Consider the following 21,837-nt stretch of genomic DNA (forward strand, 5'->3'; position numbering starts at 1 on the left):
TTGTCCGCCCCCCCCCCCCCGGTAAAAATAATTAAAAAGGCTGCTGCCGTGACCAGCGGCAGCCCTAGTGGGCTCTTGCACGCCTATACTGGTCCGGGTACTAATGCTGCCACGGTCTGGGCGGTCTTTCGGGGAGGGGGCTCGGCTTCTCCCGGCCCAGGCCCATCCTCAGCCGCACTAGTGCATAAACCGGATCCTCTGCATGCAAAGCATGTGCTCCCCCATTGAGCTACGTGGCGCCAAAGAGTTTGTTTGGAACAATCCGCCCTTCCAGCTCCTCATTGGATACTTTCCTCTCCCGCTCTGCGCCGGCCTCCTTCTGATTGGGCCGTGTCTAAAGGGTCTCGCCGGCGCCTGCTCCAGTCCCCCCCCCCCCGGTTCTGGGGAGGGAACGTTGCGTCTGAGCTGCTTCTCTCCCCTCCCCGAAGGCGGAACTGGGCTGTTCCGCAGCCCCGTCTCACAATTGGGCGGTGGCGGGGAGGAGGCGCCGCTCCTCCCCGCCCGTCCTTTGCCTGCCCCCGGAGCGGCAGCGGTTCCGGGGTGTAAAAGAAGGCTGGGCCGGAGGGATCGCTGCCGCCGCCGCCCCCCGCCGATCGCCCCCCTGCAAAGAGCGCAGCGCCAGCGGCCGCCACTTCCTCCCCCCGCTCCTCCTCCACCAGCAGCACCAGCCGCGCCGCTCTCGGTGCCCCATCATGACCGACCGATCCACCTTCGACACCAATGTGACCACCCTGACCCGCTTCGTGATGGAGGAAGGCAGGAAAGTGCGGAGCACCGGCGAGCTCACCCAGCTGCTGAACTCGCTCTGCACGGCCGTCAAGGCCATCTCCACGGCCGTGCGCAAGGCGGGCATCGCCAACCTGTGAGTCCGCGCCCAGCGCGGCTGCTTCGGCGCCGCCGAGAAAGCCCGCGGCCCCTGCTGGCGTGCGACCCTCGCCGCCCCTCCCCAAGCGGAGGGGGGCTCCGTCCAACGTCCTCACCCGCTCTTGGGACTCCCCCCCCCCCCGCATCGGCCGCCTGCCTCGGGGGTTAGCAGCAGCAGCAGCACCGGGCGGCTGCCGAGGCCCCCTAGCGCGGCGTTTCCAAACCTTGGGACCCCGGGGGTGTTTGGACGGCGGATCCCATAATCCCTGACCATTGGCCATGCTGGCTGGGATGGTGGGAGCTGTAGTCGGACTGGTGGTGCAATCGCCGCCTAGCATCTCGGGACGACCCACCGGTCCACTCGAGCGCAGCAGTCCCTGGGCGGTCTGGGCCTGGCGGGGTGGGGCAGGGCGCCCCCTGCCCTGTGCCATGCACAGCAGCGGCTCCTTCTCACTAACTCCTGCCACTCCGACCTGGAGGGCGGTTGGCACAGGACAGCAGCTGCCTCCTCTTGCGCTCAGGAAGGTGTGATGCTGAGGCTTGGGCCAGCCCTGCTCTCCGAAAGGCAGGTGCTGGTGGAGTGAGCAGGAAGAGGAGGTGACTGTGCCTGCCTCTGCCCCTTCATCCGCGCTGTCTCTGGGAGGGAATCCGAGGGAGCTGTCAGTGTGGCGAGGAGGACTGGGCCCTGTGCCTCGCCCCGAGAAAGCATGAGCTGCTGTCTCTCCCTGCTCTCTTGCCCTCCCCTCTCTTTTCTCTCATGTCAGCTTTCCCCAACCTGGTGTGTTGGACTACAACACCCATCGTCCCTAGCCAGCTGTATGCCCCGGCCGTGGGCTGCTAAGGTTTGGGGGTTATCATTATCTCGGCACATCCAAACCTTAGCAGCCCACAGCTGGGGCATACACCAGCCACCCCAGTGGCCATGCTGGCTAATGACGATGGGAGTTGTAGTCCAACACACCTGGAAGGCTGTTCTGTGTGGTGGTGAAGGTTGAGCAAAAAAAAAAGAGAGAGAGAGAAAGCAGCCACTTGTTCCCCTTGGTTGTACACCTGCACTCTTTCTCTGTGAGTAGGCACAGCAGTGTGAGTCGCCCCATGAACCCAATACTTTCTGCTGTGCTTCCCAGAGATTGACAGGCGGCGGAAGCGGTGAGCAAATGGATGCAGTGAATGCTTCCATTTGCCCACCTGATCATTCCAGGTAGCCTTCTCACACACCTACCTGCGCTCTCCTCTTGGTCGGCGCAGCGATCTCACTCCTTCCTACTGTGCCACCCAGAAGGGAGGGCAAGTATGTGGGGCAGCGGCTGCCACCTGCTTATTCACCCTCCCTTCCTGCAGTAAAAGTGTGCCCAAGTGTGGCTTCACTACCCGGTGCAATCTGATACCACAGTGAGGCTTACTGAGTTAAATGAGGCTTGCTCCGAGGCAGATAGGTATACAAGCCTTTCCCAACCTCGGGCCCTTTGGCTGTGTTGGACTACATACAACTCCATGGCTAACTGGGGCATGCTGGGAGTTGTAGTCCAACACTGCAGGGGTGGGCAGGTTGGGAAAGGCTGAGGTACAGGATTGTGTTCTTGGTCTTGTCCAGGTTTTTTCTTCAACAGTTCTATCCAGGAAACATTTAGTACTTAAAATAAGTTAAACTGGATATAGAAGTTGATTGATGGTATTTCAGAGTACCACAGAAGGGCAAGAGCACCTCGCTTGGGAAGCTTTGACGTGGTTTTCTTTCAGTCTTTTGGGACACTGGATAAATGAGAATTTTTCTTGTCCTGTTTTAAAAAAAACACCACCCTTGAAGTGCATATCACACAATGAAACAAACACCCTCTAATTGTGTTTACTCTCTCAAGAGCTAGTTATGATGCAAGTGCAACCGTCTGTAAATTACATCTCCATGGGAAGTGAGAGCACAAAGAGAAGGATGTCACCATTCTTCATGAGTACATCTATTGGGACATACCTCCCTGAAGCTCTTGTTGGAGTGGTTATGTTGGCCCTTCCCCCATTGCAATTCGAGCCAGCACAGTAGCAGTTTGCAGTATCTTATCAGCATAAGATTTGGTTAATGTGTTATGCAGGCAACATCTCAGTGAATTTCCTTACTATGTATTCCTGGATATAATTCACATTGACCCATTTTGCACGATCACTGCTGCCCGCCATGGCATGTGCCAGGCAGTTTTTGAATATTCAATGGCTGGTGATCATGGGAGTTTTAGTCCAACGCATCTGGAGGGAAGGTTGATCTAGGACAATGTGATCTTATTTTGATACAGATTTATGTAAAAACAAAACAGGAAATTAAAGCGTTTTAAATAGTAGGTTGTTGTTGTTCAGTCGTTCAGTCATGCCCAACTTACATCTACAGAAGTTTCTGAGAAATCCAACAGCAAGCTTTAGCCTTTGCCCTTTTAGATTATTTGGACAGCAGTGTTGCCTTAGAGCAAGGTGGTATTTACAGTTCAGGGTACATTTCATGCAGCATCGGTGTGACTGCTTCAGTCGCATATGGGTTTTCTTGCTAAATTCAGCATTGAAATGGCTTTAAAGGATAATGAAAGGCAAAACACTGATTTGTCCCCTCTTCGAAAAATCTATATTTGGTAATTCTAAGTTCCATTGATTTCATTTGGAAAGCTGAGCATGAGCTCGGTTCTTGTTGATAAAAGCCTGTGGGATTTAAAAGTGCACTCCACATTACTTCATTTAGTCCAGCAGAGCCATATTCTGTTCTTGTGAAAAACTTGTCAATCCCCACCCACCACCCTGGAAATGATTTAACAGCTGTCAGTGTCAAGTGTGTGCAGATTACTCCCTGGCAACTCGAGAAAAGGGGAGCAGTAACCCACGTCATCCTCGGGGTTATAAGTGCTGAACTGACACTTAGGGGTGCCCAGCTCCCACTGCACACTTGTGTGAGCCTCCAGCAAGTGATTTTAAGACAGATCTAGGGTCCACCCCTTTTTCACAGCTCCCATGTTATTGCAAATGGGAGCTGCGAAAAGGGCGTGGACCCTAGATCTTTGTTAAAATCACTTGCTGGAGACTTGGGCAAGTGTGCAGTGGAAACCGGGCACCCCTAAGTGTCAGCTCAGCACTTGTAACCCTGAGGATGAGGTTGCTAAGTGGGCGATTTGCTCTCCCTTTCCTGAGCTGTCAGTGGGTAATTGACACTGTCAGCTGTCAAATCACTTCCTGAGAGAAGTGGGGGAGTGGCGGGAACTGACAAGTTGTTTGACCAGAACAGGGCTCTGCTGGGCTAAATGAAGTAATGCAGAGAGGGTGAAACTGACAAGGATATTGACAAGAGGGGAACATGCCTGCTGGGCCACATAGCAGACATAGGCAGACTTGCGATGCTGTGCAGTTGCACAAGAGTGGCAACTAAAAAAAATTAAGATGATATTTGAGGACATTCCAAGATCCACCACCCCCAGTTGTCCAAATTGCAATTTGTGCAAATGGCGGAACCTGGGGGGATGCACAAATTGCCACGATTAAAAAACACACACCTAAATCTGCTTACTGGCTCAACTTGCTTCAGAGCAAATTGGCTCCAGCAGAGGGAAGCGGAACAAAATCCATGGGCTGAACTGGAAAAAATCCGTCGAGCTTCATCCCCCAAACGGAATCTTCCGAAGTTCCTATATGGACGGGAAAACTATGTACTGGTTAGGGAAGTCTGTCCCTAGTGGCTGAAAATGTTACTGCAGGCTTTAACCACATGGACACATTCAAATTAATTAAAAGTAATTAATGTATTTAAAAAACAAAATAATCATGAGGTGCATGCCCATAGGGTCCCTTTAGTATTCATGCCAAGTTTCAGGTGTCTAGGTTTCATGGTCATGGCACTATGATGCTGATGGGCAGACAGGCACATCTTTTATTATTATACTCTTGCAATTGTCAGCAGTTTTTGAAGAGTTTTGTGAGAATTTTAAAAAACAATTCTGGTGATTGCTTTAAGATTTTAAAAATGAAAATTAAGAAGGGCAGAGTGACATTCTTGAGAGTTGCAAAAGAAACATTAATATAGAAGTATGAAAAAACTCATACACATGTTTATAGCTGTGTTCAGACGTCATGCTAAACCATAGCTTAGCATGATGAGAATGAGCTTCATGTGCTTCCCCTCTCGTCCAGCATGGCCATAAGTAGGAGTTTGGGAGTTTTTGCCTCTGGTTTAGATTAAACCAACTTGTCATGTCATCCAAACCTGACAAACTGATTAATCTTAACGATAATTTGTTTGAAAGAAGCCAACTTCAAACCATGGGTTATGAAGTTGACTTGTTTAAGTAAACCACAGTTAACATTAACTACAGTTTAGGTTTCAGATGACACACCAAACTGTGATTAATTATAATAGGAAGTGAAAGTTTCTAAACTCCTCTTGGTGGTCATGCCAGAAGAGGAAGCAGAAGGGGGAAATGTGCAAATCTGAGTGTGTCAACATGCATTTCCTGACTACCCTTCTTAATATAGGACCGTAACTAATTATTGAAAGAAATTGTGTAACCCTAACTGATTATAACAAAACATGGTGGAACCAAAGTCCCTGGGGTCTATGTGAGATATCTGAATCCTACATGATACAAGAGTGCTTGAGAGTTGTGCCCCACTTGTTTAAAACAAACAATCAAAAATGCTTCCCAAGCAATCTTTTTCTGATGACCTTTTCCTCTTGGCTCAGTTATGGAATTGCTGGTTCTACCAATGTGACGGGAGACCAAGTAAAGAAACTAGATGTCCTTTCCAATGACATGGTGATCAACATGCTCAAGTCATCTTTCACAACATGTGTGATTGTGTCAGAAGAAAACAAAGAGGCTCTCATCGTGGAGGAAGATAAGCAAGTCAGTACTTCTAAAAACTTTTCCAGGGCTTACTAACAAAGCAGCATTGAGCAACAGAGAAACATGTATAAATTAACCTTAGATATGGACTGCACAGGACAAAGGGCAGTAACCTTCTGAATGCCGAAAATGTAAGCAGGCTGTATTGATGGTGGGCCTAGACATTCCAAGGGAAACGTGGGATTCCCAACCCTGTATTTTCTCATACAAAGCTGGCCCTGCCATGAGTCATTAAATGGCTACCTCAGGCAGCTGATTGTAGGTGTCATAAAAGGGCAGCAAATGGTTAGCTAGTTATTTAATCAATGCATTTTTACTGCCAGGAAGGGGGAAGAGGTGCTTGTGCAATTTTCTAGCTCAGATACATTTGCTGCCCTGCTTCAGGCAAAAAAAAAGTCTTGAACCAGCCCTGCCCTCCTAATTGTAATGCAAGGGCTGGGAGGGAATTTAAAGGGAGAGAATCTGTGGGCAACAGTGCGGTGTTTAAACCTTCCCCTGCCTGAAGACTCTCTCCTGTAAAATGGCCCCTGTGTTGTTTAAAAGCCCTCGCCCTGCTTTTCAAACCCAACTGGAGGACAAACAGCCTTGTGGAGGCATTTGTAGGGGGAAAGAGTGGGTGTAGGATAGATTAAGCACCCTTTCCACCCACCAGTCTTCCCCTCCTCTGCCCTGCAGTCCCCATTATCTCAGCAAATGTGAACTTAAGACTGGGTAGAATCCAACTAAAGTCCTACTTAGGGTAGACTCATTGAAATGAATGGTACTTAAGTAAGTCATGACTAATGTAAGTCCCATTCATTTCAATGGGTCTACTGGAAGTTGGACTTCAGTTGGATTCTACCCCAGGTGTTTGCTGAGATAACTCAGCCAGGGCCAAACGAGATGTTTTTCGCCATAGCCCCGTGTCTGGATTGCTACAGATTTCATACATTCAGATGTAGTGAAGGATGTTATGGAGAAGGCATGTGGTGGCAGAGCTACTTCTAAGGACTGGGCCCTACTGGAATGAACCTGACCTTGACTTCCCCTTGATTGGACAGTTGGACCAAGAGCAGAACCTTTCCCTTTTCTTCTTTCCCCTGTGTGGCAATTCTGACTGCTCAGTGAACAGACAAGCTCAGGAATAGCTTTCTAAGGTGTAATTCACCAGTTGGTTTGAAATACTGGAAGTGTTGTAGTGTGCACCATACCTTTACCCTTTATTTATTATTTATTTCATTTCTATATTGCCCAATACCAAAGCTCAAAACCACAAAGTGCAGCATAAAACAATCTAAAATATAAAAGCTTAAAACCACAATATAACAGTGTGACTAGAATAAAACCTAGCAGCAATGCAGAGATTTAAAATACAGATTTAAAACACCAAAGCTAAAAGACTAGGAAGCTAAAATGCTAAAATACTGGGAGAATAAAAAGGTCTTCACTTGGCGCCAGAAGGAGTACAATGTAGGTGCCAGGCGAACCTCTCTAAGGAGCTCATTCCACAGCCGCGGTGCCACAGCAGAAAAGGCCCTCTTCCTGGTAGCCACCTGTCTCATTCTTACTGCTTGTCCAGTTACTAAGTAGTATCTCCTTCTGCAAATGTATCAGTGAACTCCAAACACTATTAGCCTATGCATCTCTTGTGAATGTATACCTAATTTTTATAGTACAACCCAAATTCTGATTAGAAATGTTCTAAGCTTGACATTTTTTTTTTTTTTTGCATGAAGGATAAGCTTTCTGCTACTGTTCTTGCTCTGGAACTACTTCCAATACCAGCCTCATTGAAACTCACGGGATTTGGGTGTAAGCCCCCATTCATTTTAATGGAACTTGTACAGGAGAGAGTTCTTAGTGGATTGGGCTCCTATCCTTGTTTCATGGCTTGTATGTTGATTGGTTTTCTATGCTGATTTGGTTTGTATGTTGTTTTGTCCAGAATGTCTGCCATTTGTTATGAATGTTCGCAAATCATTTTTGTTCATTCTCTGTGAAGTCCTACAGACTCTGAGGTATATATAGCGGGATGAAATTTTACCAAATATGTCTTTGAAATTTGTGGCTGAAATAAGCCTCTGCCTGTGGCCTCACTGCATTATGTGCTTCAGTTATTGATGGTCAAAGCAGACATTACTTTAAAAACATAGCTAGGAGCTACATCTTCCCCCTTATTTATACTCTAGTGTAAGCGCAGAGGCCCCGATCTGGATCAGAACCTTAGCATTGGGCAGGGTAGGGGCTTTAACATAATAATTGTTTCTACATAAAAATATAAAAATAAGAACATGATACCTCAATTATGGTCCCAATCCGGATTGGGACACCTGCATTTACACTAGAGTAAAAATGGGGAAAAAGAAAGAAGTGATGTCTGCTTAGGCCCTGAGTTCCTGTGTCTAAAATCCCAAATTGTTTTTATCAGGGTGACAAAACTTTGTTCAAGCAACCAACTTTGAACAACAATTTTCCCTTTTGAGAAATGTGTTGTTATATAATAGATCTTGAATATGACAGCTTCTTCCTCATTTATAGTTTAGGGCCCAACAGCATGAGACCAACTGACTGTTAATGCCTTTAACACTAAATAGGCAGCATTGGAAAAGTCGGCTAAAATCCCCTTAGTGCCATTGTTCAGACAGAGTATTTTAGCACTAAAACAAGCATGGCTTTGTGTACACACATCTAGTTTGCTTAACGTGTATTCAAATGTTCTTATCTTGTAGGGTAAATATATAGTCTGCATGGATCCACTTGATGGCTCTTCTAACATTGACTGCCTTGTTTCTATTGGAACCATTTTTGGAATCTACAGAAAGGTAGGAAACATTTAATGGTTGCTTATGCAATTGTGAGGTAATAGGAGTAAAAACAAACATCATAAACTGCTTTGAGGGCCAGATTTCAGCTTCTATTAATGTCAAACTTTCTCAGATTTGCAGTTAGAAGTGACAAGGGTTAACTGACAAGAAAGAGCATTAGGCTTAGTCAGAATCAAATTAGGTATGATTTTTCTTTGGTTGAGGTGTATTTGAGCCATTCAATTTAATGACTTAAACACCACATTGAATAGTGTGATGTGACTTTTCAAAAGGAGGAAGTGAGCTTGTAGCCTAAAATGCAAAGTTGCAATGTAATCCTCAAAGCACTCGTGCCACTAGGAGTTTGGCTAACTCCTGGGGATTTTATTTGCACAAACAATTTGAGTGTTGTCATGTGAAGATGTGCATGTCATCTTGACAGACGGGTGCCCTGCTTGAAGAAACCTGAAGTTCTGGATTAACATGTGTTTAATACATCAACTGTTTGTGTTTAAGGCACACACCCTGCTATTTGTTTTACTTCTTCTGATTCTAGGATTCAGTGTACTGTAGTAGTAGTAGTAGTAGTAGTAGTAGGAGTAGGTGGTGGTTAGTTACTAAATCCCCAGAGTTAGGCAATCCCCTCAGCCAAACAGCAAAATAATTACCAAACAACACTAAGGGTCACGGAGTATAAGATTGACAGATTCATCTGCCAAGATGCATTTTTAGGGTCAAACTACATGTTACATCTCTCTCTCTTTCACAGGGGATGGCATCTGATTTTTATTGGGTACCACCCTCCCCATATGGGAAAGGGAGGTTTAATCCTTCCCTCTGCAGCTACATTTTACCAATAATTGCTCCTCCAGTATGGCTACAAGGCTTAGGGGGAAAAAATTCCCTATTGTCACAAATGGAGACTTTTCTAAACCCCATAGCTGCACTGGACGGGGTGGATTATTGCAGCTGGGGAGGGAAGGATTAAATCTCCCTAGGTTGGGGGTTCCCAGCAAAGATCAGGGGGCCTTCAACTGTTAAAAAAAGAAAGAAAAAGAGCTAGCAGCTATGTCTTCAATGTAATGTTTAGTTTATCCCTACGAAAGTGTATTGGCAACAGAATCAGTCAGTCTTTATGCTTGTTAATACCTTGGCTTATTAAGGAGCTTACAGTCACCTGCGCAGTTGAATGCCATCACTCTTGAGTCTCAAAAACCCCTCCAAATCTTGCCCATCTCTTAATTGTGCTTCTCAGGAGCTGAGCATGGGGCCTCATATATACAGAGTGGTGGTGAGCTTCCCAGAGCTACTGCTTGGAGGGCAGAATGCTGGACTAGATGAAACTGTACTCTGCACTAGGAAGGCAGTTTTTATGGGCTGTCACTGGGAATTTGTCCTGCTGTGTTAAAAAATGACTACAAGACTCTCTTGTACTTAGGCTTGCATTCACCATATTACCTCTCCTCCCCCATCCTTGGTTCCCTACAATGTACCTAATCATTTTTATTCCCATCAGCCCTAGTGCCATAAAGGTCCTTTTTGAGCAGCATAACAATAGTTTTGCTGACTTTCAAAGTTAACATTTGGGTAAGAAGACTGTGTACCCTTCCTTCAGTACTAACAAATATATTTAAATTAGTGCCAGGTCTTCGTTGGTATTTATTAAAGATGCAAGGGATTTTTACTTATTTTTAGGCTGCCTTTAAGGATAAAACCCTCTCAAGGCAGCATACAAAATGAAAACCATACAAAAGATATATTAAAATCCAATGACTACATATTCAATCAAAGTTTAATAAAAACAAGGGTTACTGATAAAAAAAAATCCCAGTGTGTGTATTTACCTGCCAGTTGTGGATGCACTCAGGGCTTTAATAGGAGGAGAAGAAGGTCTCTACTTTTGTTAGAGACCCCTTCCTCTGGTGGAAAAATATTGTGGGTTCAGAATGCCTCCCCAAGCTCCAAAACCCCATGGCAGCTGGAGGCTGTGCATTAACATGCTGCCGCGTAGCTCTGGTGGTGTGAGACCAGTGGCGGGTATGAGCCCTCAGCACAAGGTTGAAAGTCGTACTGAAGGGAGGCAAGTCACAAGCCACTTACTTCGTTTCAGCCGGATGTCTAAAGGGGGTGGTGGGATTTGGGGTCCAATGGCGCAGGTCCTCAGAGTCCAATCCTCTCCCAAGGATTATTTAAGCTGTGAGAAAAAATACTGAGGGACCTGGTAACTGCAACCTTCATGAGTATTAAACCATCAGGCAACTTCTCTCGCTCCAGATGTTTTGGCTTATAACTCCCATAATCCCTCCCTGTTGGCTGTGTTGGCTAAGACATCTGGAGGGACGCAAGTTGCCCATCCCTGTGTTAAACCCACAACTGCGGTCTTTTGTCAGGGTTGACAATCACGTGCCATTATTCAACCTAATTCTAGAAGTACTGCTATCTCTGCCATATGTTTAAGCAGAAAATACCATACTTGCCGATAACGAAGATTTTCGTTGACAAAGCAGTGGGTTTAATGAGATATTCCAGCAGCCTCCAAACTGTTATACTGTTAGTTATACTTCCATAGAGCCTCCAAACACTTGGATTGAGGGGAAACTCCTCCAGCACTAAATGAAGCAGTTAAACCCTGCTCATGCCAGTCCCATAAAATTATCTTTAGCATTGTCCCTTTCCATCCGGTTCTCTTTCTTCAGACATCTCCATCTTTCATGCTTCAGGGGAAGAGGATTGCTCTTAAGAATACCTTTTAAGGTTAAAAATTTGAAACTTCCAGATTTTTAAGGCTCTTCTCTCTCTTACTCAAGGTCTCTCCTGGCGCACCTTCGGAGAAAGATGCTCTGCAGCCTGGGCGTAATCTTGTGGCAGCTGGCTATGCCCTCTATGGCAGTGCCACCATGCTTGTTCTGGCTCTGGAATGTGGCGTCAACTGTTTTATGCTTGATCCAGTAAGGAGTGCGATGATGGTCCATTAAAATTTTATCATCTGTACTTTAAAACAAACAAGCAAGGAAATATTTTATCATTTAAAAAATGAGAATTATTTTTTTCACTAAGGGAAATTAACAGCAGCGATCCCACTTTTAAAAAGTCATGTGCAGTCATGGAACAAAAGGAACAAAATAAAAATCCATGTGCATAATCAAAGAAAGAATAGCTCACCTGCTTTCGACCTACGGAGCCCTAAGTTCAAATCCTTGCTTGGCTGTGGTCTTGCAATTCTGCTCTTTATTCTCATTTTACATAGATAACATTTGTGATTGAAAGTCACAAGGTTGTTATGGGACAAACAAGACAAAGATCATATAGGACTTCACATACTGAAAGTGCCAGATAATCTGGGGCAGCTGGTGCTTCCAAAAAGTGGGGGTGCTACTCCCACCATACCTTCTCTCAGCTCTACCCACCTAAAAGCTCCTTCTGCCTGTTCCATTCTAGCTCCACCCATGATATGAGCTAAGAGAACTAGGCAGTCCATACTCAGATGAAATATATCCCTGAATAACAGATGTGAGGAACAAAGTGCCAGCCAGCCCATCCCAGTGAGCCTCCATTACTCTATCCCTCCTCCACATAGCAACTATGCAGGTGCCAGTATGGGAGTCTGGCTTCCATCAGAGGGACATTCTGGGATGCCCTTTTTGTGTATCTGCACATAAGCCGGAACTGCCTTGGAGCCTAGCCCCTCCCCACAAACCCAAACTGCCACCTTAAGGATAAAATAATAACAACAAAACATGATGATTGGGTGACTTTGCCCCTCACCATTTCATACGGCAGTTCGGCATGTTTTGCCATCTGTGTAACAAGCCTTAAGTACATATAAATAATAGGTGACTACAAACTTCTCATATGAAATCGGGTTTCTTGGCTTTTGCTGAAACACAGGACTCGCAAATAAACTGCACAAAAAGCAGGTGATCATGAATGATGTGCGAGTTCATGTAAAGCATGGTTTAAGGACAAAGGCTCCCTTCACTTTTAGCATTAGGGACAACTACACATTACCTTTAATCCATTGTATGCAGTTATAACTTTTCTTTTTTCTTTCTCAAAAGTAAGCACACGGAGCTAAAAACCCCATCCCATCTCTTACTTTTGAGTAAGGAAAAAACCTGACATGGCTGCATGTGATGTAGTAAATGTAATGTAGTTTAGTATATTCATCTTTCATGTATACAGTTTTAATGATCTTAGAATTTAAAGCATCACTATTTACTCAGTAGCTATTTCAAAACAAGGGTATCTTCTGTTAATCTATATCTTAACAAAATTGTGTTAACAGATGTTCTTGTACACTTTCAGATTGCCTCCTGATGTCTTAAAGAGTAAGTGGGGTGTTTGTATGTGTGACAACTTAAATATCCTAGAATCCTTTCATCATTGAATTTCTGCAATAAAGTGCATGTTTTAACATAGCTCATGCTATACAGCTTAGATTAGAATTACTTTCTAGAAGAAGCAAGGATGGATGACCTTGCTTGAATTTTACCCTGTTTGTTCAGTTCCAAGGAACTGGAGTTTGATACTTTCTATAACTATTGTCTAGCTGGCCCACAGCTATAGACATGCACTGTTCTACTGGTACTAACTTGTCCAACACTTCACATTGCTATAAGGGTGGGGAGGGTTTGCTTTGTTTTGAAAACTGTGAGTTAAATCCAACTGATAGTGGAAGTGGGCTTCAGTTCATGTAATTGGACTTCCGCCTTCCACTGCATGTTCCCCAAATCTGTTCCATAGGGTTTCCCAGCTCCCTAGAGTAGATGGGAAATCCATTCTGCTAGCAGTTTCTGTTCTGCTGCGGATGGACAGTGACGGAGAAAACCCTATGTGTGACTTCGGCACAAAATATATATGTGCTATAAAAATGGCGGCGCTTTCTTTTTCTTATGCTAGGCTATTGGGGAATTCATTTTGGTCAACCGGGATGTAAGAATCAAGAAGAAAGGAAATATCTACAGCCTCAATGAGGGATATGCTGCATATTTTGATCCTGCCGTCACAGAATATCTTAAGAAGAAGAAATTTCCAGAGGTAGACTTCCACATTCCACACAAAAAATTCAAATCAAGATACACAGGGAATAATAATGCCTTTGAAGCCACATGTATAGGCTTTATAGAATCCCACAAAGGTTGAATCCAGCTGTTCCCTTACATTCCTGGGGTTGGATCCAGGATCTGCCTTCTGTGGACAGAAGAGCTCTGGTTGTGGGAGGTGCCTCTGCCTGATTTTTAGGGATCCCCCTCTCCATCTGCACTACAGCTCATCCCATTCAGCACAGTTTCCTGACCCTTTGGGTAGCATTTTCAGGAGGTTGGGGCTCCCCTGGGGAGGGGGGGGGCAGGGAGATCCAGCAGAGGAAACCTCTCTGGGTCTGACTCAATCTTTTTTTGCAGAACTTGTGCACAATTTTGTGGATTCAAAATGTGATGCCAGGTTGAGCTCGAGAGTAATAATAATCAATATGGTGTGTCCAAAGAGCTCTAAGGGCTGGTTCAAATGTTAGAAATTTCCTGCATGAAATCCCTTTGTAGGGAAAGGAGTGTGGAAAAAATACATGTGGATTGTTATCTGTGACATCACACAGTCCTCTGACTGTGCGTAGAGGCAAAGGGAACCTGCGAGGCAAAGGGAACCTATAAATGCAGTAAAATAGGGATATGAGCAATCATTGTCTAGGGCGATGACCATGTTTTTGAATGCTTTTCCTACAGTGTAGGAATTTTGTAATTTAGGTAGTGGCGCTAAGGCATGGCCACAGTGCTAATTAGGGGATGAAATGCGCTCTTTTGGAGCATCCACTCCATACTCTCTGCGCACACAGTGTGCTCCAGCCTTTGCTGATTCCTTGCCTTTTCATGTGGCTCAAGGGTGTGATTGTGGCATCTGTGTAGCTTGTTCCCCAACAGCGAGCATGGGGCAATGGGCATCTTCTGTTTCTTGGGAGAATTCCTGGCCTTCAAGTTGGGTGCTACAGTGCTGGAAGGAGGAAGCATCCAGCTGTCATCCGGACCTGACTTGAGATGGGGATAGTTGCTACCCATGAACCATCAATTTGTAAGATGTTGTGCCTTTAAAGAAATGTTTATCCTAATACATTGTTTTGGCAACAGGATGGGAGCTCTCCCTATGGCAGCAGATACATTGGTTCCATGGTGGCTGATGTGCATCGTACGCTGGTGTACGGAGGAATCTTTATGTATCCAGCCAACTCAAAGAGCCCCAAGGGAAAGGTAATATTAAAAGCCTATTTTTACATTTGATGCCATTATTCTCTTCACATTTTACACCTCAGCCTACTTCTGAATATATGTTTAGGTGTTGAGTCGTAGCACATTGGCCAAGAACATAGCATGATGTTGCTGTATTTGATGAAAAGTATGTGGGGGGGGGGCGCCCTCTCCTTGTTCCGAATCTGCCTTCTCCACTCTGCAGGGTGTGACACCATTGGGCAATGCCATGATGAAGTTACAATCAGCCTTCCCCAACCTGGGCCCCTCCAGTTGTGTTGGAATACAACTCCCAGCATCCCCAGCCAGCTATGTACTGAATAATGCCTAGGGATGTCAGAGAAATTCACAACGGAACCAAATGAGTTCAGATTTTCAGGAATCCAACCCGCAGATTCCGCAGCAGACCAACTTCTCCCCTGCCGGGTGAATTTCGCAGTCTTGTGGACCAGTTTTCTAACTTTCCTGAATTTTGCACAAATTTTGTCATAGAAAAATATGCAAAAAAAGAGAAAACCTGGCCAAAAATGTGCATTTCCCCCATAGGCTTGAAGTGTGAAAATGTGCATTTTAAGGGAAGTTGCGCATTTTTGCACTTGCAAAATTGCACAAATGTGCATTTCTGCAAATTTGGAAACAAAAAAAAAATCTGATTCCGTGGATGGGCGGACAACGAAATGAAAGGCACTTGATAATCTGCAAAACACAGATGGAACGGATTTTACACAGTCCGTCCATCCCTAGTAATGTCCCCTGCCAAAGTTCTGAGACTTCTAGGGAAGTGTAACTTGGCAAATGACAATATTTGTGGGTGAGCATGTAAGTAGAGTACTCATTCTAAAAAGAATCAAATAGGGCTTGGTGGATCACACCTTCCCCTTTTCTAGACAGAGAGTTTAGCCTCTTTCTGTGAATTATATGAAGACATGATGGGTAGAAAGCTGGCAAGCCCAGAAAACATCTCCATCTGTTTCCTGCTGCCGAATCAGTATTCATCTACTGATACAGATGAAATACACATTAGGTTACATGGTTTCCTATGGCCACTAGGTGGCTTTCTTTTCCTTTGCTCATCAGTTAATGACAGCTCTCTGATGCTTTGTGGCATAGCTACTGTAAGTGCCCAGCACTAAAGTTGTAGAGTGGGCTGTATGATTTAGACTGCTTGTGAGGGATCACAATTTTTAAATGTTTCCCTATGTAAAAATAAAATTCTGCCATTGGAAAATTAGCCCAGCAGGGAGTAGTCTCAGATAGAACCTTTTCTGCTGATGTGCTGGGTTTTTTTTACACTTGGTCCAGGGGGGAGCGATAAAAAATGGCATCCCCCTACCTGCAGTGGGAATTGGTACAATGCACTTTACCATTCAGGATTCTACCACCTCATTCTGTATATAACTGCGTAGAGATATTTTTAAATATGTTCAGCAGTATATAAATCTATTTAATAATAATTAAAAAAAATAATATATACCAGTTGCATAGCATGTAGCTGAAACGTATCTTTTTTTCCCCTCAAGGCTAAGCATGTGTGGCCCTGATCTGGATGGGACCACAGGGAGGGTGGGATTAAACCTCCCCACCACTCTGTTTGCTTCCAGAAATCCCCCTTGCAGTCTCCATTGGCAGCAATGGAGGTTTTTCCTCTTTTTTAACCCCTGTGTGGGGAGGGTGTGGGCTAGGAAGCAAATGTGGAGGGAGAGAGATTTAATCCTCTTCTCCCAGTGCATAGTGGTCCGGATCAAAATCGGGACAGCGTGTGCTTACTCTAGAGTTAAAAAAAATACTTGGTTATACACTGTGTAATTAATGTAACATGTAGTTTGATCCCAGACCTAGGAATACAGGGAAACACTATCTAATTCAGACATGAGGCAGCCAAATGTAATTATCATTTTTTCATTGGCAGTTTTGATAGCTGGCATAGTTAGGGCGGCAAAATATTCTGCTGAACTAAAGAGCTACCGCATTTTAGCCATAAGAGCTCATTTGTTTATGAACATTTTCAAGTAGCATTCAGGCAAAATCTCAAGGTTCATCATTGAGAAGCAGATGACAGTGTTTTCTGTGGAAAACTCTTTCCTAACTCATAGTCAGACAGGGGACTGGTTCAGCAGAAAAGTTAACCTGAATTTTGAAACTCTGTCAACATTTGCTTCAGCTTGTTGATAAGAGGCAATTACTCATTTACACAGAAAGTCACAAACAGGACCTTTTTCCTTTAGACAGGAACAGAACAGTACTTTTTGTATCAATTATTAATCATGCTTGTCCGCCTGCACAGTTTCATTGATCCAACCCTGCCTTTACTTACAGACTTACCCACCACTTTTTCTCTGAAGAGTTCAAGGTGGCATACCTTGTTCTCTCCTTCTGTTCTCACAACAACCCTGTGAGGTAGGTTAGAGTGAGAGACAGAGTGAGAGACAAGGCCATCCAGTGAGCTCCATGGCTGAATGGGGATTTGAACCTGGGTTTTCTGATCCAGCACTCTTAACCATTTCAACACACCGGCTCCTGTAAAGGGACCATAAATTGTATCTGCTGCTGAAAAATGTTTGGAAGAGAGTCAATCATGAAACACAACATTTCCTACATTAAGACTGCGATTTGAAATGCAAGTTACTTCTGAGTAAACACAGCAGAGCGGGGAGAACCTTTTTTGCCCCAGGGGCTGAAAAGAGCCAGTGTGGTGTAGTGGTTTGAGTATTGGACTGGGATTGGGGAGGACTGGAATCTAGTCCCCACTCGGCCATGAAGCTCACTGGGTGACTTTGGGCCGGTCACTGACTCTCAGCCCAACCCACCTCACAAAGTTGTTATTGTGAGGATAAAATGGAGAAGGGGGAGAACCTTGGGTCTCTTGTAAGCTGCCTTGGGTTCCTTGCAAGAGGAAAAAAGTTGGGTTATAAATGTAATAAATAAATAAATACAATATAAATATAAATATAATAGTAATAAAATTGTCTCCTGGCAAGTCCATTGAGGGTACATGCCAGCAGCAGGTGGGACCACCTCGCTACTGCCAGGTGGCCCTCCAGTATAATTGCCCAGACCTCTATATATTCACACGCACAACACACACACCCTGAAAATACCTGCCCTGCTTGTAACTAAGCTTTTTAAAAAGCCTCCATTGGTGCCAATGAAAGTTTTTTAAAAACCTGATTGTAGTGTAAGGTGTGTGTGTGGGGGGGAGGGTATTTCAAGGGCGTAGCAATGTAGGGAGACACCCCACCCATCCCTCCCCAGCAGCAACTCCCATGAAAACTCCCTCCGTTGTGCCATTGGGCTTTTTAAAACCTCCATTAACACCAATGGAGGCTTAAAGAAAAAAGACTAAATGCAGTGATGGATGGTGTGTCAAGCAGCAACAATCTCTGTCTCCGATCAGCAACTGGAGAGAAGGGATTTTCCCTGCCTGTGGGGGAGAGAGTGTGGGGCTTGGGGCTGGTGTGCCGGAGGTTCCTTCCCCAACCCCACCCCACCCCACCCCACGTGCTGGAGGTTCTCATCCCTGATAGAGGATTGTGCTGAGAAAAGCCATAGGAGGCGCACTATAAAAGCATAGCGCACTCTTGCCAACGTAACCCTGAACGCTTTCTTGTTTGCAGTACAAGTACAGCACCGATCTCTGTCCTTCTTTCATTCCAGCTGAGGCTACTCTATGAATGCAACCCCATGGCTTTTATCATCGAGAAGGCTGGGGGGGTTGCGACAACGGGCAAGGAGCCGGTCTTGGATATTCAGCCTGAAAACATTCACCAGCGCGTCCCTATTGTCTTGGGGTCCCCAGATGATGTGCAGGAATACATTGCCTTGGTCAAGAAGCATTCAGCAAAATGAGGAGAAGGGGGTTGCCGCGTCTGTGAATACAGCGCCCTTGCCTCTGGACCAAAGACCACACTGTGCAATACTACTGACTGCGAAGCCATTTCTGGAGTGCAAAAGGGCCATCACTTCATAATGCGCAAAAAGTACTTCATGCTGTCTTCTCTGTGCCATTAAAAGCCAATCTATGGGAAGCTGTTCCATTTTTACCAGTGTGGTGTCGTGGCTAGAGTGTTGGACTGGGACTCGGGAGATCCGGGTTCTAGTCCCCACTCGGCCATGGAAGCTCGCTGGGTGACTTTGGGCCAGTCACAGACTCTCAGCCCAACCTACCTCACAGGGTTGTTGTAAGGATAAAATGGAGAGGAGGAGGATTATGTACGCTGCCTTAGGTTCCTCCAGGAGGAAAAAAGACGGCATATAAATGCGATCAATCATTTTTAACCGCCCAATCCATTCAAACAGTCAAAATCTTGCACTTTACAGGCCAGATCCGTGGAATATCGATGAAGGCAATCCGAAAGCTACGTCATAGCCCAGTGCAGGTTTAGTGTTATTTTTTAAGGCTGCGTTTTTGGAGTGGGATAAGTAAATAATTTGGGATGGAAAATGCATGTTCATTGAATTCCATGCTGAATGGTGGGATTTCAGCCGTTCATCCCTTGCAGTTGCAGGGCATCCTCAGCTGCTGGAGGACAAATAGACACGCGTACTGCTCTGGCTCTAGTGGCATCCCGTGCTTATGCAAGTGGGGTGGATCTGCTTGTCTGTACCACTCACCGTTTTGACTTCCCCAAGCAGTTTCTTCTTGCTGCTAAAGGTTGTGGGTGTTTGGTAGCAAAGACTGGCAGAGGCCCTTTTGGGTCATGCAGGGGAGGAGTACCTTCCTCCACCCTCTTCTTGCCCTCTCCCCAAGCCACTTGCTTCTTATATCTGTACCGTGCAGGGTGCAGGAGGGACCAGTCGCACCAGGGAGCAGAGTTGCATTGAAATGCCAGCTCAGGAGATTGAATATTTAACCAGTTATTTGGAAATTGTGTATACACATGCTGTGCCTTTAAGGCAGCAATACTCATAGGGCAGCCTTTCCCAACCTGGTGCTGTCCAGATTTTTGGGATTTCAATTCCCAGCATTCCTGGTCATTGACCAGGATGGTTGGGGCTGATGGGAGTTGTAATCCAAAACATCTGGGGGGCATCAGGCCAGAGACAGCTGGGCTAGTAGGGGTTTAGAGGCCAATGCAACATAAAAGAGCTAAGGGAAATATTACAGTTAGGTAGGGATGCTTGAGCATTTTGTTCTGTCCACACATGGAAGAGAACTAACCTGATTCTCAGCTCCCAAGTAAAAGTAGTGCTGATGCCCTTCTGATTCTGTACTTCTCTGAATTTTGCAGTGCAGCTTTCAGCTTTAAAAATGAACGAAACTACATATTCTAGGATGGAATGCATATGAAAATGCATTTCATGATAAAACCTGTCTGAGTTTTTGTGCAGATTTAAAAAACTCAGACTAATGCAGAAACAGGACAGAGCCCATGTGTTCATATCAGTAAACACGTGTTAGAGTGACACAGACAAAATAGTCTGACTCATTCACCCCTGCACTTGGGCCGGCAGTTGGAATTTACTGATTGATCCCAAAGGAAAGAATTGGTGGACCCCTTTAATCAAACATTTGAGCTACTGTTACATTCCAGTTTTACTTCTGTATTAGTCATAGCCCATAAAAGAATATAGAACACGGTGTGTTTCTAGCACAACAGAGGTGGCAGCATTTCACCATTTGTGAGTCGACAAAAGCAGGATGGGATTTTGATGATGCAAAAGTGTAAACTGCTGATTTGAGTAAGACTCCTTGACATTTATTGGCTAACAGGAAGTCAACTTTTTGGAAAAGGGTTTCTTTGCCCGTCACTCAGAGTTACAAGATGTTACGTACGCATCTGATTTTCTTCCTGGATTTTGGGAGTTCTCAATAACTTAATCTTGTTTCTGGAGTGGCACTGAAGTGTTAGCAGTTCACCATGCTTTTTTGTGTGTCTGGCAAATGGATCCAGCTTTGCAGAGGTTGTTTGTTTGATACAGCAAAGCCTTCAAGCAAAGTTACACAGCTGTCAAGAGTTCGACACATTGTGCCTGCCCCATCTGAGTAAGGCCATGCCTGCTAGCAACCCTAGCATGGCCTCTGCCATGGTGCACCCCTGTAGCCCCTTTGGGAGCGGTCTCTCCATTCCTCTGACGGGGGGAGGTTGCCCCATAGCAGGGGGAAAAGGGTTGTCCCTTGGCCTACTAATCTCCCCTGACTCAAAACTGTGTGGACTGCTGCAAAGCTATATACTGGTTAGTGAGGACTGCCCCTAATGGCTGAATGTGTTACTGCAGGCTTCACCCAAATTGACATATTTAAATTAATTTAAATTATTTATTTTAGATAAATAACATCAAAGATTTCAGAGCAGTGAACAACAACATAAAAGAATAAAACCCCATAGTAAAACAAAACATTTTAAAGGAACAAATTCTGAGCGTAATAAACTGCAGCTGGTCACTCAGGGAAGGCCTCTCAAAACAACGTCATCAGGAGGTGCCAAAAGCAACACAGTGTTGGCGCCTGCCTGACCTCCAAGGGGGCCACCACACTGAAGGCTCTTTTCCTGGTGGACTCCAACCAAGTCGTAGGTCCATGTCGAACCACCAGGAGCAAGCCCTCTGATGACCTCGGTTACCAGGCACGTTGGTAAGGGAGAAGGCGCTCTCTCAAGTATCCTGGTCCCAAGTTGTTTAGGGCTTTGTACACTAGCACTAATAACTAACCTGGCCAGGTAGCAAATAGGGAGCCAGTACAGTTCCCTCAGCAGAGGAGTTACATGCTGAAACGGGTAGCTCCTGACAACAGCCAAGCTGCTGCATTCTGCACTATCTCCAGCCTCAAGGGCAGCCCCACACAGAGCACATTACAGTAATCTAGTCTTGAGGTTACTAATGCCTGTACCACTGTGGCCAAGCTATCCCTGTCCAGGAGAGGCTGTAACTGGCGAACCAGCCGAAGCTGGTAAAGGGCACTCTGAGCTGCAGCAGCCACTTGGGCTTCCAGCGACAGTGATGGATCTAGGAGTACCCCCAAACAACGGACCTGGTCTTTCAGAGGAAGTGCAACCCCATCCAGAACAGGCAATGAGCCTATCTTCCGGACTCAGGAACCACTCACCCACAGGGCTTCCATCTTGCCAGGATTCAGTTTCAGTTTATTGG

General features: G+C 45.4%; 1 protein-coding gene across 1 annotated transcript; it reads left to right on the top strand.

The window, feature by feature from the left end:
- The first annotated feature begins 528 nt into the window (after positions 1–528).
- On the top strand, positions 529–18,776 carry LOC146352482 (fructose-1,6-bisphosphatase 1-like). The gene is made up of 7 exons (XM_084834140.1): positions 529–862; positions 5,570–5,732; positions 8,441–8,533; positions 11,323–11,463; positions 13,415–13,552; positions 14,635–14,754; positions 18,406–18,776. Exons 1-7 carry the CDS (start codon positions 693–695, stop codon positions 18,595–18,597), a joined length of 1,017 nt encoding a protein of 338 aa, XP_084690266.1. The 5' UTR covers positions 529–692; the 3' UTR covers positions 18,598–18,776.
- Positions 18,777–21,837: the final 3,061 nt, after the last annotated feature.

This window comes from Heloderma suspectum, chromosome 2 (genome assembly GCF_057233095.1).
Source record: "Heloderma suspectum isolate Gila_16-S chromosome 2, 16-S_ref, whole genome shotgun sequence".
In the NCBI taxonomy this organism is placed as follows: domain Eukaryota; kingdom Metazoa; phylum Chordata; class Lepidosauria; order Squamata; family Helodermatidae; genus Heloderma; species Heloderma suspectum.